A 27,850-nucleotide genomic window follows, 5' to 3' on the forward strand; every position below is an offset into this window, starting at 1 on the left:
TGTGCATGAAAGCTGCTGCTTGTGGTGGGAAATGCTCTGTTTGGGAAAACAGGCACTTCTGCAAGGAATTAGCTATTTTTATGGGTTTTTTTAAAGTGTGGGATTGGGAAGGAACTTCACTGGTTTTGCCATCATGGGAAAGTCTGTTTTCATTGGGGTGAAAAAATATTTTACTTCTGATACTTTGCTTTATAGCTTAAAAAAACCCCAAAAACAAAACCACCAAAAAAAAAAACCAAACCCAAACCTGAAACAAAAAGCTAAAACAGAAGGACCAAAAGCTGTTAAATAAGGGGACATCCTCCCAGCCCTGACCTGCCCCATTTCCCAGGACTTCACCTGATTTATCATGAGCTCCATTCCTTTCCTGATGCTCTCCAGTGCTATGTGTTGCTTATCAATTTTATTTTGTCAAGGGAAAATATCTGAGCAGGTTCTTTGAGGTCTTTTCCTCTCACTTTGTTTATTTTGGGTGTCTCCCATCACCTCCTGCCCCCGTGCTGTGGAGTGACCATTCCATAAATCCCTGTGCCATGTCCAGCCATGCCCTGGGCCCTTTGGCCCTCACCACCTGTGTTCCAGCTCCAGGGGCAGGTTTTTATCATGGAATCATGAAATTTGGGAGAGCTCCCCCTGGCCACTGAGCCCCACAGTTATCCCAGCACTGCCAAGCCCACCAGGATGCTTCAGTTCAGGCAATTCCTCCAGCTCTGGGCTCCAAATTAGGCTCTTTTTAGACAAAAATCTGCCTTCCAGCAACTGAGTGGCTGCAGGCAAGGGCTGGGATCATCCCAGAGGCTTCGTGCAGCCTCCACAACCTTCCACACCTTGGAGAGTTCCTTAAAGAGCTCCAGCAGCTCCTGCTCCTGTTTCTGGAGTTGGGGAAGAGCCTGTAATGAACTGTGCCCTTTGAGCCTTGGCTGAGCCCTCCTGGAATCATAACTTCTAGGAAAAGCTTTGCCTTCCAGTTGTTTTGGAAGTTACACTCATGATTTAGGAGTTGAAGGGGCATAAAACATTAAAGCTCTTGTTAATGAGTCTTGGCCTGGGAGGCACAGAAAATAAATCCCAGTATTCAAAGGAATATTGCTAAAATACACAAAGAATATAATCACAAGGCATTTATTTGTCATTTTTAACAAGTTTATATTGTGCTTTTGGTGTTGGGGTGTTGCAGGGGTGGTTTTGGGAGGTGAATGCACCACCTTCCCTCTGTTTGCTCTTCTTCTCCACACCAGGATTGTGCCAGTGAAGCAAAGGTGAAAAACCCACACTAAGAGGGATCAACTCCACTGCAAAGGCCTGAAAATGATTTTAAAAGTGCCAAGGCAGAGCACAGGGGTGCTGCTTTGGCCTTGGATGTGTGGATGCCATGGAGGGAGCAGTTCCTGGGACCCTGGCCAGGTGTCTGTGCCTCAGCTCCCTCCTGCCCTGGCTGTGGGTGCCTCTGAGCCCTCTGAGCATCCCCAGGTGCCAGCACAGCTCCTCCCACAGCTGGCACCTCTTCAGCTCCCTCGTCCTGGAGCAAGGCATGGAGCTGCTGGAGGGCTGCAGGAATGCCTGGAGGAGGTGGCAGTCACTAAGGTGCATCAATGTGGAGGGAAAAGGCAAAATTTCAGGATGCAGCCACTGGAGCAGGCTCCCCAAGGAAGTGGTCCCTGCAGCAATCCTGCCAGAGCTGAGGAAGGCTTTGGGCAATGTTCTCAGGCACAGGCTGGGGATGTTGGGGTGTCTGTGCAGGGCCAGGAGCTGGACTGGAGGGACCTTTATGGGTCCCTTCCAGCTCAGGACACTCTCTGCTGCTTTTTGGTGCTGTGTAGGGGCCAGCCCTTGGCTGTGGGCACAGCCCCAGTGCCAGCCCTGGGCTCGGGGGCTGCACCCCAGCTCTGTGCCCACCTTCTGCAGCCTCTCCTGCACTGCCCTTCACCACAGGAGATCAGCTGGGGGGAAACGGGCCTGGTGATGGAGAAAGAAAGGATGGGAAAGGTTTTGTAGGGAAGCAGCAGTGGGAGGGAGGGAGGGGTCTGCAAAGGTGCTGGGTGATGCCCGAGGTCAGGGATGTCCCGGGGGCTGAGCTGGTCCCTGTGGTGTTTGAGGGGGTCCCCAGAACGAGGTGAGAGATGAGAATCTGACTCATGTTCTCAGAAGGCAGAATAGAATAGAATAGAATAGAATAGAATAGAATAGAATAGAATACATTATAATAATATATTTTATATATTAGACATAGAATTATATTATATATAATAGATAAAATATATATTTTATATAAATACATATAAATATATTTTATATATTTAGAATTATATAATAATATATTAATATTATATAATATATTCTTATAATAAATTATATATATTAGATATAAAAATATATATTATATATACTAGATAAAATATATATTAGATATAAAATACGTACAAATATATTTTATATATTTAAAATATATAATCATATATTAATATAATTATAAATATATTATTATAATATATATTAGATATAGAAACATACTATGTATATAATAGATAAAATATATATTATATATAAAATATATACAAATACATTTTATATATTTAGTATTATATTATATTATATTATATTATATTATATTATATTATATTATATTATATTATATTATATTATATTATATTATATTATATTATATTATATTAAACTATACTAAAGAAACAGAAGGGATACATCCGAAGGTTTCGCAAGAACGATCATGAAAGCTCGTGACTGACTCCTCAGAGTCCAACACAGCTGATGGTGATTGGTCATTAATTAAAACCAATTCACATGGAACCAGTCAAAGATGCACCTGTTGGTAAACGATCTCCAGACCACATTCCCAGGCAGTCAGATAATTCTTGTTTTCCTTCTTTTCTGAGGCCTCTCAGCTCCCAAGCACAAGCACTCCTGGCGAAGGGATTTTCCAGAGGGTGTCACTGACGGGTCCCGGCTCGCACAGTCTGTGGCTCCCCCTGCTGAGCCGGCCCCGAGCTCTGCTCTCTGCAGGAGCCGCAGGAGCTTCCCTGGGGCTGGAAAGGCGTTTTTGGGAAGCCCAGGGATCCCCCGAGTGCCAGAGTGGGGGCGTGGGGGTGCAAGAGGGGCAGCATCATCACCCTGCACTGCATCCCACTGCTGGGTGATGCTGCAAACAGCCCCCGTGCTGCCCCTGGACAGGGCTGGGGATGGAGCTGGTTTGTCCAAAAGCAGAGGCTACATGCCAGCATGAGAGATTTAAAAAAGGTATTATTATTATTACTTAAAATTAGCCCAAAAATATATTTTCTTTCGATAAGGGGGGATTTTGGCTGAGCTGGATCACATCTCCTCTAAGCAGGCTCTGTCAGTGGGGTGTTTCCATAAAGAAAAGAGGGAAAAACATAGAAATACCGAATGGTTTTGGTGCAAAAAAAAAAGAGATAATCTTCTGCTGTGGACAGGGACACCATCCACTATCCCAGGTTATTCCAAGCTTTGAACACTTTTAACCTGGCTTTGAACACTTCCAGGGACAGAGCAACCTCAGGTTCTGGGGACAGCCTGTGTTATGGCCGCAGCACCTTCTGAGTAACAAATTCCTTCCTAACACCTCATTCAAATCTCTCCTCTTTTACTTTAAAACTGTTCTTTTAGTTTAAAGCTGTTCTGCTCCTGCAGGCACCTGCTCTGCCTGTGCTGGGCTCTGGGAGAAGCCCTGGGGAGCTCTGTGGGTGCCCAGGCTGATCCCATGCCAGGACACCCATCCCTGCCCCAGGTGCCCATCCCAGGTGTGCATTCCTGCTCCCTTTGCTGACCCCAGCTAAAGCAGCTCCCTGCTGGTGGCAGAGGCCAGGCTGGCTGAGGTGGCCACTCTGCTGCCCTGGGCTGCCGGGAGCAGCTGGGAATTTGTGTATCCTGGGAGCATTCCTGGCTGGCAGCCAGGCCAGCAGCATCACCCTGCCTCTGGCACAGCCCGCAGACGTGGGGAATTCATTATTCCCTGATCCCGAGGAGCTCTGCTGGAAAAGCCCTCTCCATCTTGCATAAAACCTTCCCTGGAGTGGGAAATCCCTTCCTGCTGGGTAGGTTGTTCCCTGGGATATTCCAGTCAGTGTTAAAAATGAGGAATTTGTACCCACAGCGGGAACCGGGTCAGGAGAAGGGACAGGAACATCCCGTTGGAAGGAGCACTTGCCTGGCTCCAGGGCTGGGGCTGCTTCTCCACCACCTTTTGGAATAGGCAGACATGGAATAGGAGATCATGTTCACACATGTGGGGTTATCCAGCTCCTGCTGGGATTGTGAGAGCCCAGCAGCTGCTGGAACAGCTCCTGGCTCTGCCCCAGCTGGGCAGGGGCTGCAGGACCTGCCAGGCAGGAGAAGGGGATCAGATTTCCCTGGGCTGGACAGGGCTCAGGTGTGCTGGAATCCAGGTGCACGGGCAGGTAAAGCCTTTAGTGTCTGCAATAGATTCACACAACAGCTTCTGCCAGCATGGAAATGTTTTTTGTTCTCCTCCTGCTTTTCCTTTTTTAGGACTTTTTCCTTTTGCCAGGCAGCAGGACCCACAGACTCTCCCTAACCTGTGGCTGCCATGGACTTTCCTTGGAGCCTTTTTGGCCCCTCCAACTCCCCTTTTCCAACCCAGGTGTTTCTGCCTTTTCCTTTTTGTTTCCATTCTCTGTTAGTGCGACAGCCCTGTGCTGTGTGACCCAGACAGCAGCACAGGAACCTGGAAAGGCAAATTGTTTGGAAGGAGATGGGTTTTTTTTTGGAATTTAAGTTTGTCTGAGCTGTGTAGGGAGGCCAATTCCCCACGAGTGCAGGGAGCCGTGGCCAGTGGGCTGTGGATGTGGATGGACAGGGAAATTCAGGTGGTACTGAGCACCATGGCAAATATTTCCCTTCTGGGGTGGCCTGGCCCAAGATGCTTGGGAGCATCCCAGATAGAAGGAGCTTGAGGACAAGGTTTTGGGGTCTTGGCACCATCAGCATTTGGAGAGCTCACCGGGAGCCTCATCCTAGGAGAAGCAGCAGATGAAGTGTTCAAACCACCTGAATGAACCCTGAATGTGTTTGCATATTCTGCTCCTCGTGGGGACCTGAGCCACCCAGGCTGTGGAGGGACAGGAGCAGGGTTGAGACATCCAGGAGGTCTCTGGAGGGCATCCCTGGACCTGGATGCAGGAATGGCCAGGCTGATGAGGCAGAGAAGAGCCTGCAGGGCTGGCCTTAATCAGCCTGGAGATGTGGAGGCTCAGTTTGAGAAAACATGGAAAAACCAGGGGTAGAAGGTGCTGCCCTTGGCACTTCTCACAGCAGAGTATCCACGGGAAGTGGCAGCACCAGCTCTGAGCGTCCTTCCCTGCTTGATCCAGCCCCAGGAGGGTCTGAAATGTGCAGGTTTTAATCTCAGAAAGAACCCAGCCTTAAATTCCCACCCCAAAAGTCTCCACACACACACTGAGGCTCTGGGCCAAGCCTCCGTGTGCCTCTGCAGCCTCTGGGCCGTGCCAGCCCCAGTTCCTGCTGATTTCCAAGGAAAATCCTTCATCTAAACAGCTCCTGGGGCATGGGCACGGATGTCCCCAAAGGGACAGTGAGGCAGCTGTGTGGGGAATGCCAGAGATTTGGAAGCTCTGCCCCAGGCTTTAAATAAAGATCCCCAATCCCCTGTGGAACTGTGGAGGGCTCCTCCCCTCTTGCCCACGGGACGAACATCTATTGAATTCTGATTTTTTTTTTTTTTTTTGCCTGAAGGAGTCCGAAGCCGGCTGCCAAAAACGGGATAAATAAGGAGGCGCCACACCCCAGTGTTACAAAACCTTGTATTAATCATCTCCCTTCACTTTCAATATAGAGCAGATATGAAATATAGCCATGGTTCCTAGTTACACGGGAGGAAATGAGTAATAAATACATGGGAGCAAGTGGAAATCACGAGGGTGTTTCACTGGGAACAACATTGGAAAACTGTACACTTGCAAAGACTGGCATCTCCAAACATTAGTATTTCTTTATATCGGGAAGCTTTTACATGTAACAAACATGCTATTGCCGTATATGACAAAAAAAAAAAAACCAAAAAAAAGAAATTAAAATTTAAAAAATAGGCATTGCTCGGCAACATTAACTAGGCAAAAATAGTTCTTTTGTGCACTAACTTTGTACAGAAAAACCAGGACAAAAGGCATGCATGGACAAGGAGAGGCTGCCCGGGAACGGCATGCAACAGAAGAGAGGTCAAAGCTCTTTAAAGTCAGCTTACAATAGGCATAAATACATCAGGGTTATATATATTAATAAGGGAGGAAGTATTCTGTTTAACATTATTAACATTCCTGTTTTTTTAATGTATTTTTCTTTTTTTTTTTTCTTCCTATTCCTCCCAGAGGAATACACATTCACCTTTAAGTAAAGATAAAGGAATACAAAAAATAAAACTCACTTTGCAAACTCTGATGACTCGTATAAAATCAACTTTAGTGTTATCGTCGCTGTGTGCAAATTATAGACGTCTGCGGGACCCACCCACTTTCCACCAGGCACATTCCCAAAGCCAAACCCATGAGACATGGAGAAAGGTGACAACAGAAATCGCTCCCCTAAGTGCTGACCCAGCTTCCATCACAGTTTGGGATTTTCCTGCTGGATGCTGCCACCCTAAACCCCTTGGGGGGTTTTGCTGAGCTGAGCTCAACTCCAGCGCAGCCGAGCTCGGGGTGTCCCCGGGGATGGGGACACTGAGGGGACAGGGTTGTGTCCCCGGGGATGGGGGACACAGAAGAAGGGACAGGGTTGTGTCCCCGGGGATGGGGACACAGAAGGGACAGGGTTGTGTCCCCTGATATGGGGACACTGAAGGGACAGGGTTGTGTCCCCCGGGGATGGAGACACTGAAGAAGGGACAGGGTTGTGTCCCCGGGGATGGGGACACTGAAGGGACAGGGTTGTGTCCCCAGATATGGGGACACAGAAGGGACAGGGTTGTGTCCCCTGATATGGGGACACTGAAGGGACAGGGTTGTGTCCCCCGGGGATGGGGACACTGAAGAAGGGACAGGGTTGTGTCCCCGGGGATGGGGACACTGAGGGGACAGGGTTGTGTCCCCGGGGATGGGGACACTGAAGAAGGGACAGGGTTGTGTCCCCAGATACGGAGACACCGAAGGGACAGGGCTGTGTCCCCGGGGATGGGGACACTGAAGAAGGGACAGGGTTGTGTCCCCGCAGGTGTCGCATCCGCCGGGCCCAAGGGCACTTGCGTGTGCTGGGCTGGCCGGGGGAACAGCACCAGGAGAGGGTCCCGGCGGCGCTGGGGGGCAGCAGGAGGGGGGGATTTGCCCACCTGACCCCAGGACCCCGCAGTGGTGACATCTCCGACAGGATAGGGAGGGGACAGCAGCGGGGATACAAAAAGAAAGGCACTGCCGCTTTATTACTGAATATTTGACTTCACTCATGCAACTGTCGGAGGAGTTTTTGTTTTCTTTTTTTTTTTCTTTCTATAAATAACTTTTATTTCTTTTAGGATTCAAGCTTTTTTTTTTTCCCCCTCCCTTTTAAGCTTCTTTCCCTGGAGCTCTGCCACCCGCACTTAGCACCGGCAGGCAGAGCCAGGCAGCACTTCCCGAACACAACTGAAGCCACTTTTTTGTTGTTTTTACTCAAAAAAAACAAAACAAGAAACAGCAAACACAACTAAGTCGTTATTAACCTCTAGACTGTCAATGGAAAATAAGCTTTTTTTCTTTTTTTTTTTTAACATCAAAAGGATAAAACAATTGAATTATTTGGTGGTTGTTAATAACAGACATTATCATGGTTCCCAGCCACAGCAAGTTAATAGGTAAAATATCCAAAATAATCTCTCTGAACAATCAGAAAACCTCCGTGTCCATAGTCAGCGAAGGAATAAATAGAATTTCAGCTCTGTAAATACACTGGAGTCTCCCTGAGGGAGGCCCCTGCCACGGTGGCTCTGCTCACACCTCACAAGCTGGGGCTGCTCGGGGGTGACCCAGGTCCCCAGCGCCGACCCCGCTTCGCCTTCACCTCCTCACACCTCTTCCCAACCTCCCTGGCCTTCAGGTTTTCCCTTCTCCACCCTCCCCATCACCCCCCTCCACCTCCTGTCTGCCGGGAAGCAGGACACCAAGGAACAGCAAACATAAAACATTGCATTTGGCACTTGGGTTTTTGTATACATATATATAGATATAGATATATTTCTCTTTTTTTAGAAAAACAACTTAAAAACGCTGCATGACAAAAGGATTCACACGTCTCCCAGCCCTGCCCATGCTCTGGTTCCCCCTGAGCCCTGCTCCCTCTGATCCTAGCACACAACGCTGCCCATGTCCTCCTCACAGCCATATTTTGGAAATATTGCTGCCACCCATCAGCTCAATTAATTGATTTTATATTTATTATTATTCCATTGGAGGACTTGGAGCAGCATTGGGACCGGGAGAAGCATCACTGCAGGTCAGAGCAGTGCTGGGTCAGATTTACCAATTTAACACCAAATTTAGCTCCTGTTATAAAAAGCAGCAGTGGGAGAGGGGCAGCCCAGCCCCTGCCAGCCCCACAGTTAATGCCAAGAAAACAAGGCTGTGAAGCTGCATTTTGGTGCCCTTTGTGACTTGGGTTTTATTTGGAGGCTCCTTCATCCATCATTGGCCATACTGGAAAAGCCCCTTACAGCTGGATTTGGGCAGGCTGGGCCAGATGTGTGGAGCCAGGATGCAGGAACTTCTCCCAGTGTCCCCAAATTCACAGACTCCCCCCAGGACCCTCCTCTGGGTGAGATGCCCCCGCTCCATCCTGCATCCCAATCCAACTGGGGCACAGGGACAGGCACCCCCTGACCCTCCACTGCCCTGAGCTCAATGCTGCCTCCACACTGCAGATCTCTTGGCTAGACTGAAAGGAAATTTTGGGGTTATTTTACTGTTTCTGTTTCAATCTGGGCTCACTGGGTCAGCCCGCACCCGAAAGCGGCGAAACTCGAGAGATGGGACTGCCAGCTCTGAAGCCCCTGGCAGGGCAGGTGGATCCTCCCCAAAGGGTTTTTGGTCACACACCCCCACGTGGTGCTCCGTGCTCCTTGGGATCCTCCTCCAGGAGCAGGGCTTGCCCACAGTGAACCCTCCATTGTCAGCACTCTCCTCCTCCTCCTCCTCCATGTCCGCTCCAACCTCCCCATGCTGCTTCATCGCCGTCGCTGAGATTTTTGTTTTTTTGCCATCTTTTCCCCCCCTTAGCATGGATGTAATAAATGACAACACAAATTCCAAGTCTAATGATATGTTCACAAGGACAATCTACACATTCACAAAATTAAAACAGGAGAGAGAGAGAGAGAGAGAGAGGAGAGGAGAGGAGAGAGGAGAAAGGATGCAAGCTATCGCTGAGGCTCCCTCAAGCCCCGACCTCGCCGCTGGACCCGCAGCAGTTGTTGTCCCGCCCAGCGTCCCCGTGGCGACGCCTTCTAGATCGTGGAGGTTCTGTCGACACCATCTGCAAGTGGGAAGGGAGAATTAGGAGCAGCCCCAGTGAGCACTGGTACCCCCCAAGCTGGGGATTTAGGGGATGGACCCCCCAGAGCACCCCCAACCCACAGCCCCTACAGTGAGGTAGTGCTGGGGCCACCCCCACCACCTCCCATCTCCCCAAGGGGTGCAGAAGGGTTTTGGGGTGTCAGTGCTCTGCTGGTCCCTCTGTGCCACCAACTGTCCCCACCCCACAGCAGCTTCCCCAGGTTGCTGTCCCAACATCAGTCCAGGCCTTCTGCCACAACTCCACAACCACTTTCCCAGGAGCAGAGGGGGTTTCTGGGCAGCCTGGACTCGTCACAAGGCAGGTGACAGTCTGGGACTCTCCTACAGCATGACAAGTTCATGTGTCCCTGACCAGGAGTCAGGGGACAGGGACAGAGCTGGTCGCAGGGGCTGCCTTGCCCACACTTCACCCAACCCTGCAACAGCTGCACCGCAGAGGATGCAAAGTTTTCCTCCATCTGAGGGTCGTGGAAAGCCCCCAGGCATCCTTTCTGTCTCCCCACAGCCCCTGTTCCCAGCACCCTGTGACAGCAGGGATGCATCCAGCCACAGCCCAACCCCAGGAGCGAGGGGTCCATGACCCACCCCAAAGCCTCACAACTGACCCCAGTACCAGCAGCCCCCTGTCCCCACCCCCAGGGGCAGAAATCAGCACCCAACAGCATTTCCAACCCTCCAGCCCTGATCCCACCCCCCATCCCCCATCCCAAACACCATCCCCAGGATGGAGAGTGGCAGGAGGCAGCTCCCAGAGTGGCTGTGGAACAGAGGATTCCCTGTTACCACTTGGGGCACCACAGCCGCCTCCCTCCTCGACACTAAAAACAAACAGGTTTGTTACGCCTTTTTTTTTTGTTTTTTCTCCCCCGAAAGGTTTATTTTTTTAAGAGCTATTTATAGCACGACCGGTTTGGAGAGGCTCGGGGAATGCGACCTGGAAAAAATAACTTGGAGGAACAGTACCCTGCAGAGGAACAAGACAGCTAAGCCTCGGCTGGGCACGCGCCGGAGGAACGCTTCGGGTGACAGAAGTGTCCTTGTTTTCCCAGCCAGGGATGCTGCCAGGGCCCTGCTGCTTCCCACAGTCCTTGTTCTCCCGTTCCTCTCCCCAGGAAGGGCTGCTGCATCTGCAGGGAGCCTGGTGGCACTCGTCCTCTCCGAGGGCTCCTGTCCTCAGCCACGGGTCACAGTCCAGGGTTTCCACAGCAGACCCGAGCCGGTCACTGGGGACTCCGGGCGGCCGCGCTCGTCCCATCGCCGGGGCCATCCCTTGTGCCTGGGCCTCCATTGGACACCGGGAGCTTCTGGTGCCAGCTGGGGCTCTGTGCTGCACGGGCTCTCCACTGCTCTGCTGCTGCTGCCTTCCATCCTCCCCGCTTGGTTTTGCCCCGCTCCTCCTCCCTCCCCGTGCCCGTTATCTGCTGGCACCCCCGGCTGTGTGAGGACTGCCAGCACCAGGGCACGGTGCCCGGCACAGCCCCTGGCACAGCCCCTGGCACAGCCTGGCAGGGATTCACCCCTGGCCAGAGGAGGGATCCGGTGGCAGGAGGGCACAACGCTCCAAAGCCGTGACCCATCCGAGCGCGCTGGCGGCAGGGGCTTTATCGAGAGCTAACGAGAGTAGCGAGCTAACACTAATTATCATTAGCAAGCTGAAGAGTGGCTAATTAGCACAGACTCCACTGGTGCTGGTGCGATCCCTGCATTCGGCTTTGCCCCCTGCCCCGGCCGCCTCGCCGAGAGAAGCCAAGGTTCCCATGGGAACACCCCCCGAGCATCCCTGCATCCAGCCCCGTGCTGCTCTCACAGCCACAGCCTGTCCCAGCTTTTGGGGGGCACGGGGCAGGGGCAGGTGCTGGGGGGCTCAGCGGAGGAGGCGTGGACGTGCTGGAAGAGCCCCAGGAGGAGGGAATGCTCACCGCTGAGTGCGTGCTCCGTCATGCTCAGGCACAGGGACTCCAGCCTGTTGTTGATGTCAGGTTCAGTCACCGGCACCTGGAACTCTGCAGGGACAAAGGGAATAAGGGATCCTGGTCAGGGATCTGGCAGGGACCCTGCCTGCCTGCTCTGTGTGGGAAAAACCATCTGAAAAATGCCCCAGGAGGGTCTGACAGGTCTCCCAGAAAAATCATCTTCAGCAAGAGGCACTCACAGAAGCAGTCATCACCCCGTTATCCGTAAAGGATGAATCTGAGGGGGTTCAGGAGCTGATGAGGGATGTGAGGGGCAGCTGGAGCAAGAGCATAGCCCCACCCAGGGAGGGGGCAGCCCTGGTTATCTCCTGGGGATGGATGCTGTCCATGCTTGGACATGGGATGGCAGCACAGACCAGCACAGCCACTGTCTGGCTTCTCTGGGACCAGCTTGGCTCCCACTCAGCCTCCCACGTCATCACTGCCACATCCCTGGGAGGGTGAGCACAAAAAAGGGGACACACACATGAAGTTTGGAGCGTTCCAACACCCCTGTCCTAATCTAAACAGAAGCAAACTTTCCCCACCCTGCAGCAAAACCTGCAAATACAGCTTGTGCTACTGTGCTGGATGGCATCTCCCGCTTTCCACTGGCTCACAGGAACATGGGACGAGATCCAGGAGGGTTGAGGTCCCCCCACAGCCTGGCAAACAGTGGTTTGTGAGCCCAGCATCACATCATTGCTTATTTTCCTTGTGATTTAATCCACGTCTTTGGCTCCCAGATCCTCCTACGCCCTCATCCACCGCAGGCCGACACGAAGAGAAACCCATTTATTCTCCTCCAGCGCCTGAGAAATGTGCCCTTGTCCTGGTATTTAATCAATACCTGGGAACAGCTGCTGCTCCTGCTGAAGGGAACATTTGCTGCCCAAATGCTGCAGTTTAACACCACTGGCTGCCAGCCCAAAGCAGCAGGAGTGTAGGGATGAGGGAAAGCTCACTGGGGGATGGATTCCCTGTCCCGAGGTGTAAATGGTTGTGGGGTGTTGGTAGGAAAAGGCTCAAAGCTAAGGAAGGGATACACAAAGAGGCTTCCTCAGGGCCAGGATGCTCCAGGTCCAGGGTCCAAGGTCAGAGGGATCCTCCCTGAATCAGAGGATGCTCCTATACACAGGAGCACTTTGGCAGTGCTGGGGAAGGAAGCACTGACACAGCGGCATTTCCCTTCACACGCACTGTGGAAACCATTTCCCCTGAGTGCATGAAGGCAGTCCTTCCGCAGCGGGGCTGTGGCCATCCAGCAGGAAAAGGTGATGGATCAGCCACCACCTTCCCTCCTGACAGCAGCCCCTCAGAAATGAGCTAGGCAAGACACCAGCACTGTAACACAGAGTCAAGGTGGCACATCCAGGGTCAGAAATCCCTCCAGTGATGTGTATGGTTATCCCAGGAATTCAGAGATACCCCAGTGGGAACACACTGTGTGCCATGTGCCTGTGGGGAGGCTCACCAGCACAGCTCCTCTCTCACCTCCCCTCACCTCACCTGGCTGTGGGTGAGTGGAAAAACCCCTGTGCTGCTTACCTGGCTGCTGAAACATCAGCATGGTCTGCGGGGACGTGTGGACCGGCAGCGAGCGCGTCCTCTGCACCGAGCTGTGGCTCCGGCTGGGCATGCTGTTACTGCCCCCAGGGTTGGCAAACCACAGGTTCTGTGGGGAGCAAACACAGGGGTGGGATGCAAAGCAAAGCCCTCTGTGCTGTGGGTTTATAGCCACTTTGGGCTTGTAGAATCACAGAATGGTTTGGGTTGGAAGAGATCTTACAGATAATCTCGTTACAACCCCTTACCATGGGCAGGGACACCTTCCACTGTCCCAGGCTGCTCCAAGCCCTGTCCAGCCTGGCCTGGAACACTGCCAGGGATCCAGGGGCAGCCCCAGCTTCTCTGGGCATCCTGTGCCAGGGCCTCACCACCCTCACAGGGAAGAATTCCTTCCCAGCATCTCATCAAAATCTCCCCTCTGCCAATTTAGAACGCTCCCCTTTCTCCTACCACAATCTGCTCTTGCCAAAATCCCCTCTCCCTCTTTTATAAGCCGCTTTAAGGACTCAGCTTTTCCCCTTCTGTTGCTCCCACCTCCACATCCCACCGCACAGAGGGGAGCCCAACCCAAATGCCTGCAAACTGCTGGAAGAGTGGGAAAAAAACTGGGGATGATCTAGACAAGTCAGAGAAGGAAAAACGAAGGAAGCTCCCTCGTGGGACAGGGCTGGAAGAGCCAGGAATGTCAGGAAGGCCGACCAACCTGTCTGCCTTGCTTGAGGATGGCAGGGCTGGCAGCAGGGCTGCGCTGGGGGGTGCCCAGCAGCCCCGTGGGGCCCAGCAGCCCCAGCCGGGCCGTGGGGAGGTTGCGGGAGGGGATCTGGAACTGCCGGGGGTTCCTCCGGGCCAGCCCCGCCCCCGCGGAGCCGGCGGTCGGGAGCGAGTTGGACTGGCCAAAGCCTCGGCTGTGGAGAGAGAGAGAGAGAGAGCTGGGGGTGAGACACTGAGCCCTGACCCTGCCAAACCACCGGGGGTGAGACACTGAGCCCTGACCCTGCCAAACCACCGGGGGTGAGACACTGAGCCCTGACCCTGCCAAACCACCGGGGGTGAGACACTGAGCCCTGACCCTGCCAAACCACCGGGGGTGAGACACTGAGCCCTGACCCTGCCAAACCACCGGGGGTGAGACACTGAGCCCTGACCCTGCCATCCCACTGAGGGTGAGGCACTGAGCCCTGACCCTGCCATCCCACTGAGGGTGAGGCACTGAGCCCTGACCCTGCCATCCCACTGAGGGTGAGACGCTGAGCCCTGACCCTGCCATCCTACCAGGAGTGAGACACTGAGCCCTGACCCTCCCAAACCACCGGGGGTGAGACACTGAGCCCTGACCCTCCCATCCTACCAGGGATGAGACACTGACCCCTCCAAGGGGGTTCTGACCCTCCCACCCCACCTCAAGGCTGAGACACTGAGCCCTGGGAGGGGGTCCTGATCCTCCCACCCTACCAAGGTGAGACACTGAGCCTCTCTGGGAGGGGGTTCCGACCCTCCCATCCCATCAGGTGTGGGACACTGACCCCTCCAAGGGGGTTCTGACCCTCCCACCCCACTGAGGGTGAGACACTGACCCCTCTAAGGGGTCCTGACCCTCCCACCCCACAGAGGTGGTCCCTCCACCCTGCACAGGCAGTGGGAAGGAGGCAGTCTGGGTGTGCAGCATCCTCTCTTCTTCCCTTCTGCCGCTCGCCTTCCCACCCTCCTGCAGTTCTCAGATCCACACTGGTTTTCTTTAAAGCTTATTTTACTCCTGCAAAATGGGTCTGTTCTTAAATACAATCTAAAATAATCCAGGTAATGCCCCTGGAACTTGATTTCTTTGAGAATTCTCATGAGTGGATTCTCCAGTGTCTAATTTAAGTTCAGCTTTTGCTGTTGCATTTTCTTTCTCCCCTTCTAGGAGGTTTGTTTTTACAAATATGGTCACCTCTGAGACTTCTCAAGTTCTGTAAAATTTGGTTAGAATGACCTAATAAATCCAAGTTTTATTAAGAAGGGCTGAGCTAAAGGAGCTGAAATCTCATCCTGGAAGTTCCTATACTCCCAGTTATCTCCAAAACACCGTCTGTTTTGGGAATAAAAAACTTGCAACAAATCAGGCTTTGCAAAATGAAACAAAGGGGTGATGTTGTTAAAAGTGATTTAAAAATCTTTTTTTTGGCACAAACCCTATGCTTTCTAGGATCACCTGAAATGCAGCATCACCTTGGAAGTGAGCAAACATGGTGTTCCCAACACAGCCCTGCCTGGCTCTCTGACTGTACCTCTGGCTCTGCAGAGCTTCCAGCCTTTTCTTCTGCCCTTTGACAGCTTTTGGAGGAAACTCCACTGCTGATGCCATCACAAAGGGCAGCAGGGAAAGGGCCCAGTACTGGGGACACCCTGCACAGCTGGGAAGTGCTGGGTTTGGAGCCACGGAGGCGGGGTGGGATGGGAGGGAAAGGCACCACACACACCTGGGCACTGCCTGCTGTGCTCCCTTCCCAGCCAGCACCTGGGATTCCACTGCTGAAGCTTTTCCAACCCTTCCTCTTCCCTAAACACAGCTCTGAACCCAGCAGGACCCATACCTCCCTCTGAGGGGATGTTCCCACCTGGAGTGCTCTTGCTCTGGCCACTGCATCCATCCCCCCCTGCCAAAATCACAGAATCACAGAAAAATGAGGTTGGAAGAGACCTCTAAGATCATTGAGCCCAACCTGTGCTCTAACACCTTAACTGTAGCACCAAGTGCCATGTCCAGTCTTTTTTAAACACATCCAGAGATGGTGATTCCATCACCTCCCTGGGAAGAGCATTCCAGTACTTTATTATTCTTTTGGTGAAAAATTTCTTCCTAATATCCAACCTGTACCTTCCCTGACACAGCTTGAGGCTGTGTCCTCTGGTTCTGTCAGAGACCAGCCCCACCTGTCTGCAGCCTCCCTTCAGGAAGGTGTAGAGAGCAATAAGGGCACCCCTGAGCCTCCTTTTCTCCAGCTCCTTCAAACATTCCTCACAGGGTTTGTGCTCCCAGCCCCTCTCCAGCCTCATTGCCTCCTCTGGATGTGCTCCAGCTTCTCAACATCCTTCCCAAACTGAGGGGCCAGAGCTGGGCACAGCACTCAGGGTTTGGCCTCACCAGTGCCAAGTACAGGGGCAGAATGACCTCCCTGTCCTGCTGGCCACACCATTCCTGCCATTGGCCTTCTTGGCCACCAAGGCACACTGCTGGCTCATGTTCCCACTGCTGGCCCATGTTCCCACGTACCTCCTCTGCTGCCGATAGCCCGACAGCTCCAGGAGGGATTTCCGAGGGAAAGACCGGAAGAGTTTCTGCACCTGCTGTTTCCATGACAGCAGCCTCTTCTTCTGGATCTCTGTAAACGCCTGCCCCAAAAAAAAAAACAGAGAGGAAAATAGGAAATGGATGAATATTCTTGTGGACAAAGCCAGCAGGGATGTGCATGTGGCAGTGTGGGTAAAGAAAAGCAGCTGGAGCAGGTGATGGGGTGAGTTGAGCCCCATCAGAAAGTCCCGGGGGAAACACTGGTCTTTCCTCAGGATTTACTCATCTCAGGTGGAGAAAATGCTGGCAGCATTCCCTGTGTCCCAGAGTGACAGCCCAGCTCTGCCTCAAGGCTGCCAACTCCTTTTGGCAGAGCGAGGCTTTGACGGTGGGTCCTGACGGGTGGTGACACTTGTCACCTGGATGTGGCTCTAGAAATGCTGCCAGGGTGAGCAAAGCTGGGGTTTGGAAAGCTGAGCTGCCCTGTGGCATCCTGCATTCTATCCTCCTTCTCAGGGCTGGGCAGAGCTTGGCTGTGATCCTGGCACTGACAGGCTCTGGGGAGGTCACCCAGGGTGAGTCTGTCACCCACCCAGGCTCCCTGCAAAGGTCACCCTGGCAGTGACAGACCTGCTCCCGGAGCTCCAGGCAGGAGGCGTGGGTGACAGGGACACCCACGTGCCACCACTGCTAACTTTAGACACCCCAGGTCTCTGTTGGAGAGCAGCAGAAGTCTCCAGAGGACAATCTGGAGGCTAATTAGTGCCTGACTTGATTGCTCTGAACCGCTCAGGAGGAGATGCTCTCTCCTGGCGCTGATTACGCCGGAGCCAGCGCAGAGGGTGGTCCTGGGACCTGGGTGGTTCTGCTGGGAAAAGTGCAGGCACTTTGGGAAAAGTTCCATGTCCTCCTGGCTTCGCTCTCTGGTCCTCAGCTTCCACAACTTCTGCTCCCATACAGGCAGGTGATGGAAGCGGCTTCTTCCAGGTGCTGCCAGAGCAGGTAGGAGACACTGCAGGACACCAGGGACACCGGCCATCCCTCCCTGCCAGCAGGCAGGAGCGTGCCAGAGCCCTGTGGCACAGCCTGGGCCATCCCAAGCCATCACCCAGCCAAGGCAGATCCTCTGGAGCAGGAACAGATGGAAAATCCCTGTTGCAAAATCCCAAGAGCACGTGGTGCAAAACAGGAGGAGGCAACGCCGAGGGATCGCCGGGTCTGTCTGATGGGAACCACCTGCACGTTCATCCCAGGGCTCTTGCTTTCATCCAGCTGCTGATGGGACTGATTCTTGCTTTCATCCAGCTGCTGCTGGGACTGTCACGAGCCAGATGAATTTCCCAGCTCCAGGCCTTGGCAATTAAAGCAGCGTGGGGGGAAGCAACATTTCCATGCACCACGTTGGAGCTACCGGCTGCTCCAAGCCTGCTCTGTCAGAATTACTATTAATACCCCCCAAAAATATTTGTGTTAGAAACCCAAAGGTTTACATAAACAGACACTTTGGAAACAGTTTCCAAGTGATGAGAACAACAGTTTTAGATGATCTGACACGACTCACCTCGTGGATTAGACATTTGTCTATGAGCTGTAAATAGGAACTTATATTCTCTTCATCGGGTCGGGAAACTAAAAGTTGTGTGCAGACTGGAAAAAAAAAGAACAAGAGAAGGGAAATGGGGATGGGGACACCAGGATGGGGCCCAGGAGGGGTCCCACAACCACCTTGGACATCCTGTTTCCCTTGTAACCACGAGTAGGTTTTTCATCAGTGAGAAAAAACGCCCTTCCCCAATTCCTGCCATACCTTCCTATATTTAGGGCCAGATTTTGTTCTCTGTTATGATGGTGTAAATCCAGAGCAGCACCATTGGAGTCCCCAAATTAGACCTAAGCAACTCAGGGGCACAGGATTAATCCCTATTCATAGGCAGGAGAGCTCCTTCTCCCATGGCCAAATCTGCCCCCACTGCAGAGTGGTAAATTCCCACCTTCCCTGATGAATCTTAATCTCTTTTGGAATGAATGTCATTGAAGGAATTGGGAATGAGCTCACAGAGGAGTGAGCTTCTCCTGTTGTAAACCCCTGGCAGGGATGCCTGGGGGTCCAGGAGGACACCACATCTTGGCAGGGATTGTGCCACACTCTGCCATTTGTCACAGGAATAAAATGGGGCTGGAGCCCCACATGTGGCTGTTTCTGCAGGGAACCAGCTGGGGACAAATTCTGCACCAGGTTCCTGTGTAGAGAAAATCTCAGCTATTTTAGAAAAAATCTCAGCTATTTTTTTGCAAAAAAGGTTGGAAATAGAGACAAGGCTGATATTTCTTTGTGGCACCCCAATGAGGTTCTTCCTGTTCCCAGTCTCCTGCAGATGAGAACCCCTTTCCTCTTCCCCAGGGAGACCTCCCTCCATGCAGCCAGCACTGACACCTCAGGAGCCACCAGCAAGGTTAGGGCACATCCAGACTCACACAGATTTGCTCCAAGAACCCTGAATATTGCACAGGAGGTCAGTCCCCACCTCAGCTTGCTCCTGTTACCTCCCAATGTGTCATCCCTGGTGCAAAGCTGCACACCCTGCACTCGACAGGGAATGGCACCGGAGTATTCTGGATGTCCTGCATCCAAACTGGGACATAAAAAGGAGCTTGGAGCCACTGATTTGCACTCCAAATGGCTCATGTCCAGCCCATGCACCACTGCTATCCTACTCCAAGCAGAATAAGTCCAAGGGATGCTGCTCAAAACACCTCTGGATCAGTGGGATGACCCCAGGGGTCTGGATGGGATGAGAGAGGACATCTTCCATTCCTGACCTTGGGAAAAGTTGTGATTTCTGCATCTGACCTGGAGCAGGGAGAGGATGCTTTCCACCTTGGACCTGGAGTTTGGAATGCATGCTGTCCACCTTGGACCTCAGGCAGGCAGCTTGAGCCATTGCTGCCCCTCCCCAAAATCCCAGCCCACCTGCCCTATCTTCTTACCTCTAACCCCAGCATGACAAAAGGACCTCAAAAAACCATCACCCCTCAGGCTGGGACCTGCAGGAGCTCAGGGAAAGGCAGGAAGGGAAAAACTCAGGGAAACTGCTTCTTAGTGATGAGACTGGGACCTGCAGGAGCTCAGGGAAAGGCGGGGAGGGAAAAGCTCAGGGAAACTCATCCCTGGTGAGGAGTCCGAGGAGAAATGGCAGCTGCTCACCTTTGCCCATCACTCGGGTGAACTGCCCGGGCAGGTCGCCCTCGGGCAAAGGGGCCCCTCCCGACTCGCCCTCGCATCCCGGCAGGTGGTGCTGCTGCATCCCGGCGGCCGCGGAGTCCTTGCAGTCCGAGCCTTGGCTGTCCCTGTCCGAGCCCAGCAGGGAGGAGGGGTGGCCGTGGTGCGAGTCCACCTCCCTGCTGTGCTCCTCCGTGCTCGAGTTCTGGGAGGAGTAGGCTTTGATGGGGGTGAGGATCATTTGGTGCAGCTCCTGCAGCGGGACACGCAAGTTGCCACCTTCCAGGATGTCCTGTGGATGGAGAGAGAGGAGGTTTGTCTTTGCTGGGACAACAGCACCCCTCCTGAGACCCCCCAAGAATTCCCAGCTTTGCTCCTGCTTCAGGATCCTGCTGCATTCCACAGCCAACAGCCAGGTGTCATTCTCCAAGTCTTTTCTTTTTATCAGGGGAGTGCTGCAGGGACTGTGTCTGATTATCCATGGATGTGTTCAGAACTGAATCCCCAGAGATAAAAGTGCCCCCATCAACCACTGGGACCCAAACCCAACAACAATCCAGCTTCAATGTCTCCACATTTCCACCAGGGTAATGGCAAGTCCATGGAAGTGACTGAGCCTGGGAGATTTCAATGCCCAGAGCAGCAATAATATATTTTAAAATATCAAGTATTTTGTGTATTTTAAAAATTTATCACAACATTGAGTGCTGATAGCAAAAGGAGGCTTTGGCTTTTCCTAAGGAAAAGGAGCCCTTGGAGATCTGTCCCATTGTGCCAGTGAGCCTTGGAAGGAGTCAGACGTGGTTCTGACAAAGCAGATGGCAAAAATATATTTGTTGGTTCCCCAGCAATCCTACAATCCCAACATTTCAGCTCCATTTCACTGGAATTACATTAACATGGGCTCGTTTCCCATTTCCAGCACCACCTTCAAGCCTGGCTCCCATTAACTGCTCTGCCCCTAAACTGCTTGCCATGGCATCCTCATGCTCTGGGATCACCTCAGAGCCCAGGACCATGCTGGGATGCAGGAGCCTGTCCTGTGGCAGCTGTGGGGACATCCCTGTCCACCCTGGGATGGGCTGGGGGAGTGGATGCAGAGGGCACTGGGAGGGTTTCAAGGGCAGCAGGTGATTTGTGGTCAGACACAGAAAAGAACTGAAACTCCCACAGCAAAACCATTCAGAGATCCTGGGGCAGATCCACCCAGGAGGGAGAGAATTTGGGTGCACCCCAGCTTTGCTCCTGGTGTGGATCAAGAACTCCATTTCTATGGTCAGATCCTCGTCCCACTGATGGGAAATAACCTCATTTTGTTTTTAATGTGGGAAATAAGTGCATTTTGTTTTTAATGTGGCCTGGACCAGAACAGCTCACTGCAGGCTCCTGCACAGTCTGGCTCATGGGACACTGCTTGGAAAGAGGCAACTTTTGGAGTGAATCCTGATGTGCTGAAGGAAGGGACACTAAGTGGGCACATGGGATGTCTGCAAGCCCTGCAACAGTTGTTGATTCTAATTCCTGCTGCATTCCCAGCTCACTCTTGGACGTCTCAGCTCCATTTCTCACAAAGATCTGGTGTCAGTCTGCTGGGCACTATTTTTCTGGGAGAAAATACTGCCCTGCTAACTAACAGAGAGGGGTGGAGCAGCTCTTTCCAAGAAAGCAGCAGTATTTAGCAGCGAGACACTGCCCAAAAGCATCAAGTCCCACACATGCTCTTGTTTAGCAAGAACTGGATGGGAAGCCTGGAAAAGCAGAGATGTCTCCTCCCAGGGAAAGCAGCTCACAGGCAGCTCTGAGCCCCAGCAGGGCAGGACAGGGTCACAGTGCCACAGCCCAAACCCACCCCAGAGGGCTCCAAACCAGTCCCTGCCACTTCCCTCCTGTATTTTACAGCGTGCCTGGCTGGCTGTGCCAGCTGAGCTGGGCTCCAGCTCCTGCACAGCACCACTCAATCAATACCAGATTCCCAAATCCCAGTGGAGGAGTGGAGGAAGAGGCTGTGCAATAGCCTGGAAAACACAGGGCTGCAGCCAGCTCCATCCAGCTCTTGGATTTAATAGTTATTATTAATAACGGAGGTAAATATGGCTTTATTAGCTCCTGCCATACTCTGAGCACAAGCCCATATTATAAATAAATAGTGAAGCAGCAAGTTAAGGAAAACACCAATAAATAGCAACACACCACAGAAGTATTTAAAAGCCCCTAGTGGGAGGCTCTGCAAGTTGCTGTTTGAAGATGGTGCAATTAAGTATAATATAATACAGCCATAATAAATAGGGAGAGCTTGGGTGAGCTGCTCCCAGCCAGGCTGTGGTGCTGCTACTTCCCCAAAAGCCCTTCCTGCAGGGTTTAAGCTTTTGTTGAAGTGATAAAGAAGTTTCTGTTTATTCTCCTTGGAAATTCAAGTTGTTGTTCAGCACTGATGTGGGTGTTTGGTGTTTTATCCCAGGACAGGGTGCCCATATGATGTTTCAGGAATGATCAAGCCTTTCTGAGCACCCTGGGGCTGGCCAGGGCTACAGGGTACATCCATGCCAGCTGTGTGAGAGGCATTAGGACCCACTGTGCTAAACAAGCTTTGAGCAATGTGGTCTAGTGGAAGGTGTCTCCCTACCATGGCAGAGGGCTGGGACTTTAAGGTCCCTGCCAGCCCAAACCTGTCACAGACATCTTTTATGAAAAATCCTTTCCTTAGGATTTTTCCTCCTGAGAAGCTGAGAGGCCTCAGGAACAAAATGTAAACAGTGGTTATCTGCTGCTGTGGAATGGAACAGGTGCATCTGGGATTGGTCTCATGTGGTTGTTTCCAATTAATGGCCAATCACAGTCAGCTGGCTCGGACTCTGTCCGAGACACAAGCCTTTGTTATCATCCCTTCTTTTCTATTCCTTGCTAGCCTTCTGATGAAATCCTTTCTTCTATTCTTTTAGTATAGTTAATATAATATATATAATAAAATAATAAATCAGCCTTCTGAAACATGGAGTCAGATCCTCATCTCTTCCCTCATCCTTGGACCCCTGTGATCACTGTCACACAAACCATTCTGGAATTCTGTGAAATAAAATCTGCATCAGATCCCCACAATATGTTTAAGCAAAGAGTGCTTCACCCCAGAATTAATTCCTGGCTTCTTAAAAACACAAGAAATACAAAGATGGTTGTGATTACTTACCCCTTCTAGAGATTTGAGCAGGTTTTGTCTCTCTTTTAGCTTTTGGATACTGATGACTATTTTGTGTCTCGCGCCTTTGGTAACGTTCTGCAAAAACAGGACAAAACGTGATGGTAACACTTCCACAGGGCAGCTGGCCCAACCCAAACCCTTCCTCTCCCAAACAGAAAGGGCTGCTAGAAATTAATTACATTTTTGAGTGCAGGGATTTGTGGGGGACGTGGAAAATCAACCACAGACTTGCTGAGGATAGAGATTTCCAGCTAGCCTGTCCCTCCCTGGTGCACCTCACACATGGAGAGCAATGGTGTTCCCATTCTTCTTTATCCCAAGGATAATGCAGAGGTGAACCTGAGAGCAGTGGGGGTTGCAACCAGATAATCTTTAAGGTCACTTCCAACCCCAATCAGCAGTATTCTATGATTCTATAACATTTGCAAAGGCAGTCAGCCATCAAAGCCCCACTGCCTTTAAGGGAGTTGGCTACCACAAGCTGCACCCCTGAAACTCCTGAACTTAATCCCAGCTAGGCAAAAAAACCCCAAGCACAGCTCCCAGTGATTGGACTTCCATGCTGGGACTCCAGCAACAACAACACAGGGACAAGGTTTTTTTCAGGTACTATGCGAGATTTTTTCACTCCCCAAGACCCAATTTCCCTTTTTCTGCTTCCCAACCATGGGAAGACCCACAAAGGGGCTTTGGAAGCTGTCACCCCCAGGTGAGGTGGGACATACTTGTGCCTCGAGCTGGCATTCGGTGAGGGCCATCATCTCCTCGTAGGTCATCTGGGAGAAGAGGGCGGCGTACTTGTGCAGCCTGAGGCTCTTCAGCCAGGCTGGGACATCTGCAGCACAAAGGAAGGACAGGAGAGCTCCACTGAGTTCATGGAACGGCACAACCATGAGCAACAGCATCAGCACCAACACGAGGGGCATCCCAAGGGACACCTCACTGAGCTTCATGGACCTCTGGGAGGACACAGAGCTGTGGGTGTGGATGGGACAAGGAACCAGGACCTGGAGGAAGACACAGGGCTGGGGATGTGAGGAGGAACCAGCCCTGGATGAGGACACAGGGCTGTAGATGGGACAAGGAGCCAGCCCCTGGATGAGGAGGGGAACAACAACAACCCAACGTCCTCAGAAGCTGGGTTTCTGTAGGAAAGCCACTGGGATTTAGCCCATGGGGAGTGGCATTGTGCCACTGCACACCAAGCTCCTCACTGCTGTTTTCCCAGGAACATGGGAAGTGCTGCAGCTCATGGAGTGATTGAGCTCAGCACAAGCAAAGGGCTGTTTTGTGGATGGCAGACACTGATTTATGGCCTGAGGGATGGTGGCATTGCTGAAAATGGAACTGGATGCTTAAACAGAGCTAGAGAGATGGGTTTGGGATGGAAAAATGATGTGCCATCAAAGATGGCCCCACACCCAGCTTCAGAGGGTGACTTGGGACCTAAAATGCACTGACTGAAATGACTTCTTCTTTCCCAGTTGTTTCCTGCAGGGTAGCACCTCTATGCCCAGCTGGAGGGGTACCCAAAATTACATTTATCCTCCTGACTTCAACATGGTCTCACAGTCAGGAACCTGGGAGGGGAATCCCTTCTCTGTGACATTCAAAACCCCATGGACTCCACGATGAGGTGCTCTCCATGGACAAGGCAATGTGACAACAAGCAGCTATGCAGGGTTTTGCAGCTTTGGGGCTCTGTGGTGACACCCCACAAGGGAGGAGGGCCCTGCAGGTGTCTGTGCTGCAGCACAGCACTGGGCCTGAGACAAGGTTTTTAGTTTGTAAAGGCTTGAAATGCTTTGCCAAATTGAGACCTGCTTTATTCAGCACCTACAACCCCACAGGAGCTCTGCCACAGCTTTCCCAGCTGATGTGCTCTGCTCCCAGCAGTGCCTTGTCCACAGTCCTTGGCCCCTTCCCTACCAGTGAGACACTGGGGAGCTCATTCCCACTGCTGGGACATCCACCTCATGGGTCCACAAAGTCCCACACTGGTGAGCACCACCTGCAAGCCAAGGATTGTCCATGACCTCTTCCTGAACCAAGGTGGTCTCATCACTGGAAGGGACAGGGCAGGAGAGGCCTTAGTTTGGTTCCCAAGGCAATCCATCCATCTGCCAGAAGTCTCCTGCTGCCCAGGCTGATCCCAAACCCACCCTGCATCCAAGCAGAGGATGCAAACAATCCCAGCATGCTGCACCTTGCTCACACTCCCCAGATCCCAGACACACAGAAAGATTCACGTGTCAGTGAAATTCCTCAGGTGCTGCACAGGAGATCAACCCCACACCAAACATGGGGAAAAGCAATGACTGAGCACAGAAGGGCTGAAATTCAGAGTTTTCCAAAAGTTCTGACATGCAACAGTCCCAAAGTCTGCTACCAGCACCCTCTTAAACTGATTTCTGTTTAAAATAAATGAAAACCTCTCAGCAAAAAGCCCCATTTCCAGCACAGGCTCAAATTTCAACATCATTTTAACACAAAACCACACCATTCTAGTGACAGCACATCAAAAGTCTCCCTGATCCCACATCCCCACGGGACACCTGCCTTTGGCACACATCCATGCCAATGACCAAGCCCACAGGGATGCTTCCAGAAGAGAGACTCAACCTCACACAGACATTGAACCCTGCAGGAAACCCTTCTCCAACCTTTGCAGAAGCAGCTCCTTGCCTTTGCATCAGCCTGACTGGATCTTGCCTCAGTTTTGGGGAGAGTGATGGTCCCAGAGCCCCCCTGCCAGCAGAGATGGCAATCCTGGAAGCAGGTTGGGGAGAAGGAGCCACCCCAGGACAGACAGAGTGTGTTGTGTGTGGTGGAGTTTTCCCCCTTCCCACAAGGAAGAGGCAACCAGGAGGTGCAAGGACATCCAAGGTGATTTCCTGGTCCCTGGAAAGTCAAACTTCCCAGTGCTCTGCACGGATGGGTGAACCACCTGCCTGCAGAGCTACTCTTTAATCAGCAATTACCAGCAGCTAATTGCACAGTCATGGCACGGCTGTCAGGAAATTTAGAAGGAAAACAACTCACTCTGCAATATTTACACACAGGACACCTTGGATATACTTCCAACAGAAACTCCTGGCTCTACCCAGACCTGCCTTCTGGTGCTCCCCAAGCTCTGCCCCAGGAATCACAGAATCCTGGAATGGTTTGGGTTGGAAGGGACCTTAAAGATTATTTAATTCCAACCCCTGTCCATGGGCAGGCACATGGCAAGGGACAGACAGACAGACAGACTGGGATCTATGGAGAAACAAGTGTCCATATCTTCCCCTGGAGAAACCAAGAGCTAGGATAAAGCCAAAGGGCATTTTCCCTTCAGCATGAAGATAGATGGAAAGAAATGGGAGCATAAAGATAAACAGAAAGGAAAGAAATAGGTGACACTGGGGGAGATAAACTGGTGAGGCAGATGGGGACCTGTCATGACATTCCAGATCCCGTGGGTCTGGATCCTCCTGGATGCCCTGGAGAGTGTTAAAGAAGGAACCAGCTGAGCAGGAGCAGGGGGGACACGCAGCCACAAGAGTCTGCAGGCACTCAGGGAGACGTGGCTGCAGTTCAGGACTTGGCAGCAGGAGCAGCCAGCCTGGATGGAGAAGGAGGCAGCCCCATAAAAATGCAGCGAGCTGCGCGTTTGTTTCTGCAGGAACCAGAAACGGCACGATCGGAGTGCAGGGAAGGGGCAGTCCTCTCCTCTCCTCTCCCTCTCCCTCTCCCTCTCCCTCTCCCCTCTCCTTTTTTTGATTTTTTTTTTTCAGGAAAGCTGTGGGGATACAGTGGGTCATATGCAGCTCACAGAGCTTTGTTATTTGAGGACAATGAGCTACGCAGCCACAGGAATGCTGTCTGGAGGCAAACAAGCCTCTGCTCTGCTTCCAAGTCCAGTTTTGGGCAGCACACCTTCAATAAAACGAGGACTTTTTGGAAAAAATCCTGGCGGAGAGAAGCAGGAACAACCCCAAGTTCAGAAAACATCATCTGGGCAGGCAGTGGAATGGTTCAGCTGAAGAAAACCCAGCTGAGGGGGGAGGACAGGGCAGGCAGATTCACCAGAGGTTGTGAACATCTGTTCTGCACGTCCCTGGACAGGGGGACAGAAGCCATTTGGCTGAGTCAGCAATGGGGGAATCGTTTGGGAATCTGGAAAGGGACAGCCCGAGGAAGGGTGGACAGACCCCAGCTGCACAGAGCAGCAAGGGGATGTGTTAATATGTGGGGGTTATTTAATTGATCATCATCAATCACAGCCTCTGGGTTTTGTGGATCTGGCCACACAGGTTGATTGCACAGCACTGGGAAGTTTCTCTCCACGCAGATCCCGGAGCTGCAGCTGTGGATCACAGGGCGCAAAGCTCCCCATGGTCTCTTCTCCAGCTCCTTCTGCAGAAACCTGGAGAAATGTAGTGTTGAACAGCTCCCCCCTAGAAACACTTGCTCCCAAAAAGTTCTCCCTGGCCAGACAGACTACACGACCTGACCTGCCTCTATTACATTCCCTAGAACCATGAGGGGTTTTTCATGCATTTATTTCATGCACATCAAAGCCATCCAGAGCCAAGCCAAATGCAGTCCCACATCACACAGATTTATCCACATCTCAATTTGTCTGTAATTAGACTAAAATCAGACCTTGTGACCGTTAAAAAATACAATTATTTCCCTATTCTGATACACCACTGGTTTGCACACAATCGAGCTGCTTTGCATTAATACAAATTGGAGTTGTTTAAATCAGTCTGAGAGCTGCAGGGTCATTTTCATTCTGTTCCCAGGAACACACAGTTTGTGTGTTTGCCCAGTTTTTAGCTGTTTATTCCTCCTCAGCCTGAAGTTTGCTCTGCATCTTTGACTGCAGCAAGTGGGGTTCATTTTCTGCCTTGTTTACCACCAGAACCACATATATTTATTGCCAAAATTCTCTGTGAAATGTAGGTATAACGGGAAAATCAACCGAAACACACAGGTTAAATTCACTGCAAACAAGTACCCCAAGCCAAAACTTCCCCCAGATACTTGGAGGGTATCAAACACTGCAATGGCAGATCACACGTGGCTTGCTAAGCTTGCTCTAAG

At 51.9% G+C, this 27,850-nt stretch overlaps 1 protein-coding gene across 5 annotated transcripts in view; it reads right to left on the bottom strand.

Moving 5' to 3' along the window:
* Positions 1-5,802: 5,802 nt before the first annotated feature.
* Positions 5,803-27,850, bottom strand: part of SAMD4A (sterile alpha motif domain containing 4A) — a 102,982-nt gene continuing 80,934 nt past the window's right edge. For 2 of the 5 annotated variants that reach the window (XM_066552957.1, XM_066552954.1), the window contains 9 exons: positions 23,485-23,594; positions 22,748-22,834; positions 19,549-19,855; positions 17,905-17,990; positions 16,326-16,444; positions 13,776-13,977; positions 13,052-13,178; positions 11,471-11,554; positions 5,803-9,510 (listed from right to left, as the gene is read on the bottom strand). In XM_066552957.1, coding sequence (XP_066409054.1) covers positions 9,482-9,510; positions 11,471-11,554; positions 13,052-13,178; positions 13,776-13,977; positions 16,326-16,444; positions 17,905-17,990; positions 19,549-19,855; positions 22,748-22,834; positions 23,485-23,594 — 1,151 coding nt within the window. In that variant the 3' untranslated portion in view covers positions 5,803-9,481. Of the gene's footprint in view, positions 9,511-10,324; positions 11,555-13,051; positions 13,179-13,775; positions 13,978-16,325; positions 16,445-17,904; positions 17,991-19,548; positions 19,856-22,747; positions 22,835-23,484; positions 23,595-27,850 lie in introns of those variants that run through there. The other 3 variants (XR_010783896.1, XM_066552955.1, XM_066552953.1) reach the window with 3 other exon arrangements.

The sequence above is a fragment of the Molothrus aeneus genome, chromosome 6, assembly GCF_037042795.1.
Source record: "Molothrus aeneus isolate 106 chromosome 6, BPBGC_Maene_1.0, whole genome shotgun sequence".
In the NCBI taxonomy this organism is placed as follows: domain Eukaryota; kingdom Metazoa; phylum Chordata; class Aves; order Passeriformes; family Icteridae; genus Molothrus; species Molothrus aeneus.